The 14,290-nt window shown below is 48.6% G+C and overlaps 1 protein-coding gene across 2 annotated transcripts in view; it reads left to right on the top strand.

Moving 5' to 3' along the window:
• LOC123343329 (aryl hydrocarbon receptor-like) overlaps positions 1-14,290 on the top strand; it is a 121,921-nt gene that overhangs the window by 90,676 nt on the left and 16,955 nt on the right. For both annotated transcript variants that reach the window (XM_044978380.1, XM_044978381.1), the window contains 3 exons: positions 5,768-5,857; positions 10,427-10,550; positions 11,442-11,572. In XM_044978380.1, the coding sequence (XP_044834315.1) occupies positions 5,768-5,857; positions 10,427-10,550; positions 11,442-11,572 (345 nt within the window). The remainder of the gene's footprint in view (positions 1-5,767; positions 5,858-10,426; positions 10,551-11,441; positions 11,573-14,290) is intronic.

The following is a 14,290-nucleotide window of genomic DNA, read 5'->3' as shown; positions in this document are numbered from 1 at the left end:
CCCCCACCCCAGAGACCTATGTAGGAGCAGGAGGATGTCAGTCCTCTATGGAGGAAGCGGTCTGTACGTCAGTGCACACCGTGCCCAGCACAGTATGCGTCCATGTTTCAACACCAGAACAGAAATGCAAAGTAAAACAAAGATTTATTAATAATGAGTGTAACAATTACTTTGCTTTAAAACGTGCTTTGGAAGTGGGTGAAACTTGGAGAATGCGGCATGTAGCCGCAGATCGAAATCGACACAAACAGACACAGGCCCAGGGTCAGTTTCTCTTGAAAGCAAGTGGAGAGTCATAGGTTACCCTGATCTCCGAGGAAACTTGCTTTCAAAGCCTCCCGGATACACAGCGCTTCCCGCTGGGATATTCTCTCGGCACGGGTGTCTGGCTGAGCGTAAACTGCAGCCAGGCGATTTGCCTCAACCTCCCATCCGGCCAAAAAGGTCTCGCCCTTGCTCTCACACAGATTGTGCAGCACACAGCAAGCAGCAATAACTACAGGGATATTCTTTTCGCTGATGTCCGAGCGAGTCAGTAAGCTCCGCCATCTCCCCTTGAGACGTCCGAAAGCACACTCCACCACCATTCTGCACTTGCTCAGCCGGTAGTTGAAGAGTTCCTTCTCTCTGTCCAAGGCGCCTGTATGGGGCTTCATGAGCCAGGGCATTAGCGGGTAGGCTGGGTCCCCGAGGATCACTGTAGGCATCTGCACATCCCCAACCGTTATTTTGTGGTCTGGGAAGAAAGTACCTGCCTGGAGGAGTTTAAAGAGACCAGAGCTCCTGAACACACGCGCGTCATGAACCTTGCCCGCCCACCCGACGTTGATGTTGGTAAAACGTCCCCTATGGTCCACCAATCCTTGCAGCACCATGGAAAAGTAGCCCTTTCGGTTAATGTACTCGCTGGCCTGGTGGGCTGGTGCCAGGATAGGGATGTGAGTCCCATCTATAGCCCCACCGCAGTTTGGGAATCCCATCGCGGCGAAGCCGTCTATGATGACCTGAACGTTTCCCAGGTTCACTACCTTTGAGAGCAGTTGCTCAACGATTGCGTGGGCTACTTGAATCACAGCAACCCCCACGGTAGATTTGCCCACGCCAAACTGGTTCGCTACTGACCGGTAGCTGTCTGGCGTTGCAAGTTTCCAGAGGGCTATGGCCACTCGCTTCTGCACACTCAGGGCTGCTCGCATCCGGGTGTCCTGGCGCTTCAGGGCAGGGGCCAGCAAGTCACAGAGTTCAAGGAAAGTGCCCTTACGCATCCTGAAGTTTCGCAGCCACTGTGATTCGTCCCAGACCTGCAGCACTATGCGTTCCCACCAGTCCGTGCTTGTTTCCCGGGCCCAGAATCGCCGTTCCACACCATGAACTTGACCCATTGCCACCATGATCTCCACGGCGCGGCGTACCCTGCTTTCTGAGAGGTCTGCGCCACTCTCCTCACCGCGCTGCCGGAGCCTCCTCGCACGATTTCTCAGCAGCTGACTGTGGAAGAGGTGGACGATAAGGTGCGAGGAGTTGACAACGGCCATAAGTGCAGCGATGATCGCAGCGGGCTCCATGCTCGCAGTGCTGTGGCGTACGCGCTGAAACTGACAAGACAAGGGCGCGAACAGATTTCCTGCCGGCGCTTTCAGGGAGGGAGGGCGGTTGTGAGTGACGGTTGAATGATGACAGTTACCCAAAACCACCCTCGACATATTTTTCCCCCAGCAGGCATTGCGAGCTCTACCCAGCATTCCAATGGGCAGCGGGGACTGCAGGAACTGTGGGATAGGTTCCCACAGTGCCCCGCTTCCAAAGTCGACGCTGGCCCCGTTACTGTGGACTCAGAAATTCGAATTAGTGTATTTACTGTGGATACACAAATTCGACTTAATTGGATTCGAAATAGTCTGGTAGTGTAGACAAGGCCTCAGGATACAGTTAAGAGACTAGACAGAACAGGTTCATAACGGTGACAAAACACAACAGAAGGCACCTTCTGTGTTTGCTAGGTCAGTGCAGCTCTGCCAGCATTGGAAAGGCTTCAGCACTTGTATCTGTTAGAAGGTGATATGATGGGGCCGCTGCCCCTCACAGGCAGAAAAAGGGGTTAAAAGCAACCCTAGGGAGGCTGCAATGGAGGCAGCCAATTAGAAAGGGGCTGAGAGGAGTAGCCAATCATGGCCCAGTAGGCTCATATAAGAAGGGCTGCAGGGCTAAGCAGAGTTAAGGAGCTGACTGGAGCTTGAGAGGAGGGAACCAGGCTCCTAGCCGGAGGAAGGAGCGCCAGCACCTGGGACAAAGCAGTGCTGCAAGCAGACACCGGGGGAGCTAGAGAGAGCTCCTGGCTGGCTGCTAGGGCCTGCAGGCTGAGGCCTGGAGGTAAGGGCAGAAGAGGTTGCTGGATCCACATAGGAAGCAGCCCCAGGACAATGGACTGCAGATGCCACTGAGGGAAGTGGTTGGAGAAAGATTGCAGGTCCCCCAGAAGGGGGGAACACAGAGTGTGTGGCACAGCCGAAGGGCCATGTCACTGAAGAGGATGGCACAGTCCTGGACGTGGCGCGGGTCCTGGAACGAAAGTGACGGTGGCAAGGCATCACCAGAGGATGGCGCATTAGCGAACAGAGCTAATCCCCAGGACAGCCGGCAGGAGGCATTGCAGTGGTGAGTCACACCCCATCACAGGCAGGATTTGTGCCTGCTCAGTAAATCTGAGAGAAAGGAAAACGATGCTTCATTTTGAAATACGGCTATATTTGGCCTCCTGAAGACTAGTCCCAACATTCTGTTTTCAGTTCTCTCCCAGAGTCAGTTACTGTATTACATGAAATTCACACTTTTCAGGTCTCAGCGCTCAGATCACCACTACTTAGTGTTTCCATTGTTTTTATTTTCATAGTGACCTGTTTGTTTGTTTGTCTGTTTGTTTGTTTGTTTTAAAGCATTTGCTTGCTCAGTTTTGCTAATGATACGTGATTCACAACCAGCCTCTGAGACTGTCTGTGTAGAAAATGAAATCCCAATCTCTCCTCTTCCTCATTCGCAGTCAGTGAGGGGTGCCTCTGAGACTCAAAGTCCAGTAGGCCACTGTGGCCTGACAATGGTTTTGCCTCAGAGACACCATTCTCCCAAGGAGAATGCTGCAAAATCCAGACAGACTGAAATCAACCACCTGGAAATAACTAACGTGAATCTACAATTCCTCTGTTAGGGAGACCCCAAGACTGTTCCACCCCATTGCTGGTGCATCAGCAGTGGACTGTGAGGTCCTTATTTCATTAGCCAATCCTCTGTCACATGCAGGATGCCACAAGTGCTCCCCACAGAAAAGGACCTATTGCTGATATCATGGCAGCAGGCAGCCATCACGAGGTGGGAACTCCGTGTAGGGTTGCCAACCCTCCAGGATTGTCCAGGAGTCTCCAGAAATTAAAGATTAATCTTTAATTAAAGATTATGTTACGTGATACTATCTCCAGGAATGCTTCCAACCAAAGTTGGCAACCCTAGCTCTGCATCATCAGAGCTAACCTCCATACAAAGATTCTTAAGCACCTCTGAGCTTATCTGCTCTGCACATACTCTATATTCTACCCATGCAATAGAGATTGTTCAAGAAAGTAACCGGTTCTATTTCTGAAGGCAAAAGCCAATCAGTGATCAGAGGAATATCTGACGATGTCTAAATTGCTATCACGGGGTGTGACCGCGGCTCAAGTAGACATGCTTGAGCTAGCTCGAATCCCGGAGCAGGGAAGCCACGGCAGCTTGCATGGAGCCCCGGCTAACTACTAGCCCATGCTGGAGCACACCCCATGCAGCTTCACTGCATTCTCTAGAACAAAGATAGCAAAGGTGTTTGTGCTCAGGCTAAAATCACACGTGGTGATTTCAGTGTAGACCTACCTTTCATGACCTTACTGGGAGTTCCCCCCATGCTTTTAACTCTTTTTAAGATAGGGCCAAAACGCACATCTATAAGTCAGGCAGAAAATATATATGCTTCTTCTCTATGCAGTGTAAGAATGGCTCCGTGGAGTTGTACATTATTGCCTCTTAGCGCACTCCGGCTGAAATGTATTCAGGCTACAAGTAAAAAAGATACTTTTGTCTGTCCTCCAGCCCTGCAACCTCAACCTGGGCTCTGAGTCAGGGTGGGTTCTTTCTTCCTGGCTGATACTAATGGCTCTACCAGTCTTACTACATCTTCAGTGATACCCGGGCAACTGCCCAGGGCCGGATTAATGCTGGGGCTTTAGGGGCTGCAGCCCAGGGCCTCAGGCTAAGGTGGTCCCTGCAGGACCACAGGCCGGATGCGGCCCGCTGCTGCTTTTCATCCAGCCTGCGGCAAGCCTCCGTGCTGCGGGATGGACACCGGTCCCCGAGCCTAAGTGTCATCCGCCACCTGGGACTGGAGTCATGAGCTCTGGCTCGCCAATGTGCCCCGACGAGGGGCATTCAGGGAATCTCTGCGCGCTGCCCCGCCCCCAGCACCAGCTCCGCAGCTCCCATTGGCCGGGTACGGCAGCCAATGGGAGTTGTGGGGGCAGCACCTGCAAGCACGGGCAGCGTGCACCCTGCAGAGTGGCCTGGTCCCTCTGCCTATAGCACGAAGAGGTAGCTCTAGGAGGAACAGTTCAGAGTAATTGTAGCAGAGAAGATGACATTGGAAAGACTTCCCCTAACTGCCTGTTTCTATGTGTTGCTGTTGCACATCCTGTCTGTGCACTAAGTGAAAGCAGAGGTAGCCAGCAGGCCATCCAGGGAGATATTTTGGAGAAAGAGAGGTACTAGGATGTCACATGGGGCTACACCTATCTGTATACACTGAACAGTTCTTTGCAGTCTCTCTGATCCCTCAGCACTGGCAAAGGGAAGCCACAGTCCATCGAGCCAGTGCTGAGCTAGCTGAGTGGTTTTGTAACTGAATGTGTCGGTCCACTCACATGTTGTTTGAATAGATCAATCAAACCCTGTTTAATGGAACAGCAGTCAGAGCTCTCTGCATAGCCCCCTGCTGCTCCCCCGGTGCACCCTGTCTCTAGGTGGTCTGGCCCCCCTACATGGTTTCAGCTGCTATCTCTAAGATGATGGTTTACAAACAGACCCTTCACTCACTGTCCACTCCCATGTGCCAGCCTGTCTGTTATCCCCTCATGCATGCCCTGCATCAACTGAAACGTAACGCTTCCCTGCTCCAGCCCTGCCTGCCATGCCAGCCTGTATTGCTCACTCATCTGCTTCCCAGCAGCACCTTCCCACTTTCTGCCAAGCCTCCCCTCATGCATGGAACGCCTTCCCCAGGCCCACTCCTACCATGGTGCCTCCAGTACATGGCCGGCTGATAGCAGCCGGCTCGTGGCTAGCAGTGACTGCCAATGTCACTAATATCTAGTTCATGTATAGTGTTAACAAGAGATCAAATCCTGCAGCTTTCTGCATGTAGCTAATCTCCAGAACCTTGTTTCCCTGTGGCTAGCATTCCTTGTCCACCCGCCCTCTCGGATTTTCAGAAAACACCTCCTTCCCCCTCCCAATCCGTTTGGGCCTGACTATAAATCCTTATTTCTCTACGTCCCCAGCAGCAACATTTCCTAGGGTGTCTCTCACAACTGTCTAAGCTGTTGTCCTACCCCCACTACTTTCTTATCCCCACTAGCAGCTGGCCATCAGAAAGCTGTCATAGGGTAACCTGACCACTCGACTCCCATCCACATGCAGTGGTATTGGGTTGGGAGCTAAGTTCTGGTGCTCACTCTGTCCCCCTCTCTCCTAGGCTCTTAATGGCTTTGTGCTGGTGGTAACATCTGAAGGGATGATATTTTATTGCTCGCACACGATTCAAGACTACCTTGGATTTCACCAGGTTAGTAGGATGTTCCATCACTTTTTAACATGGTTTCTCTTTGGCCTTTGACTTCCTTTTTTGGTTTAGCTGGTAAAACATATCCTCTCACCAGGGAAATAGCTGACAGCCAATGGACCCCAGGCTCCTCTTACATGAGTGGATGTTTCTGCTCCCAAAAGTAATGAGATTCTTCTGGGCTGATTTCATAACCACATGCCTGGCTCCCCTGATCCAAGGCCAGCAGAGGGAGGAGCAGAAAATTGCTCTTGGTGCTGGAAATAAAGAGCTGAGCTGATAAGCAGAGCCAAGAGATAGACTTGATCTCCCATCTGCAGAGTGTGGGCCAAACTCCGCTCTGTTCCAGCGATGTAAGCGCGCAGTAGCTCAGCTGAAGCCAATGGAGTTACTTTGGATTTACGCCCATATAGATGGAAGCAGAATTTGACTCTAGAGAGTCCACCTGTTGTCATTCTGACAGTGGCATGGCAGGGTATCACTGCCCCTTTTAAGATCAGTTACCATAGGGACTACAGAATTAAAAAGGACAAATATCAGGGAGAGGGACCACAATACGTGTATCCCTTTTCCCTCTCTGAATACAATCCCTTGTTACTTCCAGATGTGGAATGACATTGCTGCACTGAGGAAAGTCAACCAAGGAAAGAAAGACAAACATTACTGGTAGAAAAGACTCGGTTGTGGTCTTTTGTCACAGCCCTGCACTGGGAACAGTGCTGGAAAGCTGGTCAAATAACAATGTTGAAAAATGTCTTTTTGGCTGAATGGAATCCGTCCCAGAAGCTGCAATTTCTTCTGGTTTTTGCAATTGAAAAATAACATGTTCTGGTTGTCCGCAATAGAAAATCAATTTTTGGTTGTTGAAAACCAAAAAACTGTTGGGTTTTAGGTTTTTCAGTGAAACCTGGAAACATTTAGCAAAAACTGTTCTGCCAAAAAATGGAAAAAATTCTGTTTTCTTCAAAATGTTTTGTGGGAACATAAGAACAGCCATACTGGGTCAGACCAAAGGTCCATCTAGCTTAGTATCCTGTCTTCCGACAAAGGCCAATGCCAGATGCCCCAGAGGGAATGAACAGAACAGAGAATTATCAAGTGATCCATCCCCTGTTGCCCTTTCCCAGTTTCTGGCAAACAGAGGTTAGGGACACCATCTGCCCATCCTGGCTAATAGCCATTGATGGACCTATCCTCCATGAATTTATCTAGTTCTTTTTTGAACCCTGTTATGGTTGTGGTCTTCATAACATCCTCTGGCAAAGAGTTCCACAGGTTGACTGTACGTTGTGTGAAGAAATACTTCCTTTTGTTTGTTTTAAACCTGCTGCCTATTGATTTCATTAGGTGGCCCCTAGTTCTTGTGTTCTGAGAAGGAGGAAATAACACTTCCTGATTACTTTTTTGTGATGGGGCGACCACATCTGCACGCAGTATTCAAGATGTGGGCGTAGGATGGATTTATATAGAGGCAATGTGATATTTTCTGTCTTATGAGCTATCCCTTTCTTAATAAAAACAGGAGTACTTGTGGCACTTCAGAGACTAACAAATTTATTTGAGCATAAGCTTTCGTGGGCTACAGCCCAATTCATCAGATGCATGTAGTGGAAAATACAGTAGGAAGATATATATATACACACACAAAGAACATGAAACAATGGGTGTTACCATACACACTCTAACAAGAGTGATCAGTTAAGGTGAGCTATTACCAGCAGGAGAGGAAAACACTTTTTGTAGTGGTAATCAAAATGGTCCATTTGCAGCAGTTGACAAACAAACAAAAAGAAATAGCCTTAAAGAGGGAATGTTCCCTTTGCCAGGAAAATAGGGACTCCTGCAGCGAACCCATAATGTTCTAATCACACAGCAGGACTTTTCTCCTGTGCCTTGCCAGATCCATTTGATGGGATCTTGTATAGATCCTCATGCTATCAGTCTGGCAGGCTAGCCTCACAGCTGATTTCTTCACCTGCAAGGAATGCCAGCATGGAGACTTTTTCCTTTCCTCAGCTGTGGCATCCAGCACGGTGCTCCCTGCTGGCTCCATCGGCCGTGTACATTTCATCAAACCGATAGAAGGCCGAAGCTCTTTTGGATGGTCTTTTGTCGTTTAAAGCACTGACCTGAGGCACAGAAAACCTGAGTTCACTTCCCCATCTACCTCACAGGGGTGTTGTGAGGATAAATATGTCAGTAACTGAGAGGTATTCAAATGCCATGGGGGTGGAGGCCTTATAAATATCTAGATAGGTAAATATTGGCAGGCTTGTCATGGAAGACCTTACTGAGGCCATGCCGGACAAGTTGACCTCCAGCCACCACTGGACTGTGCCTCCAGGCTATGGTAGGAGAATCTCTTGAGTCAGGGCCGCAGGCCCCAGCATTACCATGGATACCTCAGAAGGTCCCTTTCCTAGCATGGTAGGAACATTTTAATTGACTAAGCCAAGTTGCCTGTTCTTAAAACCAAAATTGACGTGTTTTAATGAGTGTATCATTTAAAAGCTAGCAGAGTCACAAATTCAGCATCTGAACTTCTGTGGAGGATCAGGCAAGAGAGGGATTTTTCTAAACACAAATCACTTTTCAGAATTACCAAAAGCAGCACTGAAAAACCATCTCAAATCTCAGTGATAAGTAGAAGTCAATGACTGATTTGAAATAGTTCCCCAGTGGTGACAGCCCCTCTCAAATGGAAACTTAAATGTGGAGAGCCAGATTTTCAAAAAAAGGCCAGATCACAACTGCATGTGTAAAATAAATGCAACTGCTCAACTAATCTGCATATGTAATAGCCTTAAGCAACAGGATTGGGTCCTGTAATTGCACATCCAAATCTCCAGCACTGGTCTTTGCTGTGCACAGATACCTGAGGCATGCATGCAATTGCATTAACTGTGTGTGCAAAGTAGATATTGGCTTGCCTGCCTTAATCTGTAGGGAAGTCAAATATAGCACCTCACTCTTATGCTTCTCATTCTCTGTAGCTCCAAAGTAAGCGTTATTAGCTCAGTTTTGCAGATGGAGAAACTGAGCCAAAAAGGTGAAGTGATTTGCCCAAGGACTCATAGTAGCAAAGCCAGGATTAGAACTCAGATCTTTTAATTTCCAGTCCTCAGCTGTATCCATCATGGCACAGTGTCTTGAACTCTAGCTTCTGACAGCATCTACAATGTTTTTGTTATGAATTTAAAAAATAAGTGAGGTTGACATCTATTAATAGTGCTGCATTATTGCAGGCAATGGAACAGATTTAGTGCTGTTTTTCTCCTTTTGAAATGTTTTTTCTAAGTAATCGATTCAGTACTATTTGTATCCGAATAATCTAAGTACTGTACAGCATATGCATAAATCAGCTGCAGGGGTGTCAAATTGCTTTAAGAATGTTTCTTTCAATATGCAGAACATCCTTTCATTTAAAAAAAACAACAATATTATCATAAATTTAAATATAACCAGTACAAAGCTCCTATAATGTTCAGCGGACTTAGCTAAATGGCTCCACTCTGTGGCTCTAGCATTCTAAACCTTATTTATAGTTAATCATTCAGAAGTTGTCTTATTTTAAATGTGAAGATCTTGATGATTAACTTAGTTGGCAAGTTGCAGCAAATTCTAGTGAATGACAGCGTGTCAAAGGGCCAGGGAGGGCAGTGTTTCTGATTTTATTATTCTGATCTGCTCTTTGTAAATCATGTTTATTTGTTCTTCTGACTCATGCAGGGAAATGAGGTCAGATCTTTGTTACGAAGTGTGACTTCATTACAGACCTTTTTTGGCCTTTGTTCTTATCAGAGCTACCTTATTGGTCCAGCATTGCTTGCTTTTTCTGCTTAAACATGCTTCATCTTGCCAGCAAACACACTGCATATTAATGACACTGGGGTAGCTTGTGACTGCACACCTGTGTAGTGAAGGCCAGAGCCGCAATCTCACCCTTTAGGTGATGACAGGGTAAAGGCAGAATTAATCAGAGTGATCTGTTTTGTTGGGATTCTTTGAGCAGAGTGGGCTCGATTCTGCACCGCTGACACTTGAATCAGTTTTTTTCCACACTGACTCACTCTTATGCCCCAAATGGTCCCACTGAAGAAACAGGTCCTTCCCCACGGTGAGTAAGGGTGGCAGAATTGGGTCCATTGTGGAGTTCTGGCTCCAACAGGTAGCTCCATTGCCTTTGCAGGGGCTGCTGGCTATGCCATGGAGGTGAGAGAGGCAGAATTTAGCCCAATGAAGAATGAGCCCATAAAACAGATTGAAATCATTCCTGTGCACACTGCAGGCCACCTTTACTCACCCTGACCTGAGCCAGCTCCCACTGACATCAGCAGAGCGGGCTCGGGCCCGGGGTATGGTACCTTACTCCATGGGGACCCTCATTGATCTCAGTAGGGCGAGACTCTTTGCAGGCCCTGGAACTGCCCCTGGGAATGAGGGTGGTGAAATCTGGTCCATTGTGTGTGTGGCAGTTCCGACGGCGAGAGGCCAGGCTGTCCCCAGCTGTGCGGTAGCTGCAGGTGCCCGGGACAGACGGTTGGACTCACCTGTCACTCTGCTTCCTTCCAGACAGATGTCATGCACCAGAGCGTGTTTGAGCTGATCCACACCGAGGACCAGCAGGAGTTCAGGCGCAACCTTCACTGGGCCCTTAACCCGCCTCCCACTCCTGAGAGCGAACCATCGCCTGATGGTAGGTGCAGGAGACTAAAGAAAGGGAGTTGGCACTGTCCATAGAGCCTGCTGGCTGGCTGGCCGGTTCTTTTACCAGCCCAAAGACCACTGGGAGTGTCCTTTGACTCTTCACTGCTTCCATAAAAATGCTGTTGTATTCCTAAAAGCAGCAAAGAATCCTGTGGCACCTTATAGACTAACAGACGTATTGGAGCATGAGCTTTTGTGGGTGAATACCCACTTCGTCGGATGAATGAGACGAAGTGGGTATTCACCCACGAAAGCTCATGCTCCAGTATGTCTGTTAGTCTATAAGGTGCCACAGGATTCTTTGCTGCTTTTACAGATCCAGACTAACACGGCTACCCCTCTGATACTTGTTGTATTCCTGTTAGTCCTGGGCAGATCCTGTCAAGAGGAGTTTGGCCCTGGCCAAGTAGAGACAGATCATCTGCTAGAGCTGCTGCCTACAGACTCCACTTGGTTCAAGCCTCAGCTGCAGTAATGTGCAGGTCTCACAGATGGCAAATCCTTCATAGTTTCAGTTCACAGCTGCCTCATTCTCTGTGCAGTGTCCAGCTTGTGCACTGAATAAGGCAGAGGTCCTATGTTAACGATGGAGAGAGATCTTGTAACTCAGGGCTGCATCCGGAGCAGGCCATTGGAACTTTCCTGACTTTTCAGTGCTTCACTCTGAAATGGTTAAGTTCTTCATGTACATGCAGGTTTTTGTATGGGGCGTTTAATTAGACAGAAGGAACCAAGTGTGTCCATCAAGAGGAGATTTTTTTTGGCAATATCTTTGATAGATACAGCTGCTGATGCATGTTGTCCCTGTTCCAGCCTTGTCGGGAGTCTCCACACTTCCATGTGTGTTAACTTGGGCTTTCCTTTGTCCTGCATCCTTTAGGTGAAAAAAGTATCAGCTCCTCCGTTATCACTTACAAGCCCGGCCAGCTGCCTCCTGAGAACTCCTCTTTCCTCGAAAGGAGCTTTGTGTGCCGATTCCGCTGCCTCCTGGATAATTCATCTGGGTTTCTGGTGAGTAAGAACTTGCATCAGCATCTCCTCATTAGTGTGACAGGGCAGGACTGCTCCTTGAGTATCCTCACCCCCCATTGGTTGCAGAAGGAGTCCCGCACAGACCCTTAGCACAGCTCTGTCAGGGCTGCGTCTCCCTACCAGAACCAGGAGGCTGTTTCTGTTGCAGGCCTGTTTTCCTCTGAGCCTTCAGCCAGTCCTTGACTGTCTGGAACAAAGGCCTTCTCCAGCCTTGTTCTTCAGTCCCCCTTCCACTTCTAGCACATCTCTGCCAGCAGGAGCACTGGCATTTTGAGCACTTCATCCTCTAGAAGTGTTCAGAACAGGGTCAGACAGTGTCCTCTGTACACACTAGCTCTTCTGCTATGCTACTACCAATGGAGCTGCACCTGCGGTGGGACAATTTAAGAACAAGGCTAGTGTAGCAGCCAAAGTGACATACTTCCACTCCTAAATTCATTGGGGACAGATTGTGGCCCCTGATCTATCAGGGCAAGCCTGCTGAACACCAGTGGATCTCTCATCTATTCACCCTGGGGATCTGCAGCTATTGGAATGGCCCTTACAGGGCACAGGCAGCAGCTCAAAGTGGGGCATCCAGTGAATGGCCCCATCTTTGGCTGACCCCTGGATCTGGAGTGGAGGGTGTAAACTGGCTTAACTTCCCCTTTGGCCCTGCTTCCCCCCGCTCCCCACAGATAGTACATAGTGCAGTTCACCACACATCAGGGTCAGGACCATTGTCTCCTAAATTGGGGGGTTTGTCTGGATTCTGACAGGAGAATTTGCTCGCGTTAAATTTCAGGAAACAACAAAATGGCATTCGGTTTTCAGTGGCATTCTGGAATGGTGATTTTAAAAGTGACTTGCAAAATGGAAAACAAGGTCTTATGTTCCCACCGTGCCTGAGTTCTCCTGGGGAGGACCCAGAAATGCAGACTGGGAGCTCACTCAACCCATAACAGAAGGAGCAGAGGGACAGACTCTTTAACAACTGTGCTTTTCTCCAATCTGTTTGCCAGGCATCTGAGTTAAATATCTGTCACAAAAACAAAGATGCTTTTGAATCACTTCTAGGAAAATGAAGCTTTTTTTCCCCACCAGGCCTTATTATTACATCATAAAGCTTCTATCAAGTGCACAAACTCATTACAGTTATGTTTTCAGATCACCTCTAAGCTCTTTAAGTGGTCGGTAAGAGATTTGCCAAAGCGAGGACTTTGCACACAAAAAGCACCACTCAGGGTCCGTTCTGCATGAGGGTGTGGCTCTAGATGATACTGCCTGAGGGCGAAAGTGTGAAGGATGGTGAATGCCTCATGCAAAATGCTAAGAGGGCTGGTTGGCTCAGGGGACTGGTAATAGGTTGAGAAGCTTTTCACTGCTTGGTCACCAATTCAAATGCAGCTGCTGTTGGTAGTGACCAAAAGTCATCCATGCCTCATTGCTATGTGATGTCTAAATGCACTTCACACTGTGGCTTCAGCCCGCAGGCAGGTGTGAAAAGTCACCCTCACAGCTTGTGGCTAAGTGGAAGCCAGACATGGTGACCGCACTATCCACTTAACCCCTAGTGGCCTGAGACGTATTAGTGAAAGGCTGGGTTAGCTTGCGCCATCTGCTCTGCGGAGAGTGAATGTCAAACACAAGTGTTAGTCTGGCACAGTTCACCAGGACTGGATACAATTGCAGTAATAACACTCAGAGCTCCATTCGGGTGATAGTTGCATCTCGTGGGTGGTGCTTTTTCCTGGGATTCCCTTATCCCTATTCTCCCAGTAAACCAGACTGCTGTGCCCAGGGGCATGTGTGTAAGCGCAATTCCTGAGCCTGGAATGGCTTTTTTCCCAGCCAGCACGCAGTCCCTAACCCCCTGACCTCAACAAGGTGCCTGGTGGAAAGGTTTGGGTGCCTAGTGTGTGAAAAGCAATCTGTTTGGTGAAGTCACCTTTGGAGCCAGCCCTGCGATGTTTACATTAGATGGCCTGGATTTTCAGCTACAGGGAGACATGGCTGAGGCCTTTATTTTAGAGCAGGATTTTCTGACAATGCAAGATCACCACAGCGCGGGTCCCATTTATTTCCACCAGAACGGGCTTTAAGGATGTCGACGCTTTGGTTGAGTGTGTGTGTTAGCCAGCCAGAGGGGGCATGTGTGAATGGGAGGAAGCTCAGATAGGAAGCTGTGCGAACTGTACTCCGCAAGGAACAGACCATGTGACTGCCGAGGGGTTACTAAAAGCAGGAAATTAGCAACAGCACTGCAGGGACACACCAGAGCAGTGGACTCACTCTTGCAACAAGCACAGAACAGCCCAATAAAGGAAAGATGGGAGCAGTGAGGAGCATGGATCTACTCAGGAAAGTCAAGGTGGGCCTGGCTCAGAGTCCGCTGAAGGCAATGGAGGGTTTCTGATTTCCTCCAGCGGTCTTCCAATCAGGCCCTGTAAGAAAGTGATGGCAAATTTTCCCCTGTGTCTCTACAGAAGCCTATCTGCTCATTCATTAGAAACAAAGAGGGACTAAAGAGAGAGAAAAAAACTCACCCCTTCTGGTGACTTTTCACTGCGTTGTCTCACTTTCCTTTGCCCTCCTATTACAAGAAATCTAGCACACACTCAGATTAGTGCTTTGGCCACATGGCTGCTACTCTAGGAGTCATCCCATGAGGATCAATTGTACAGCAGGAGTATTTGTCTGTATGAGAATTTATGACTT

Source organism: Mauremys mutica, chromosome 10, assembly GCF_020497125.1.
Source record: "Mauremys mutica isolate MM-2020 ecotype Southern chromosome 10, ASM2049712v1, whole genome shotgun sequence".
Taxonomy (NCBI): Eukaryota; Metazoa; Chordata; order Testudines; family Geoemydidae; genus Mauremys; species Mauremys mutica.
The sequence above is the reverse complement of the archived record's forward strand: the minus strand, read 5'-3'. Positions and strand labels throughout refer to the sequence as shown.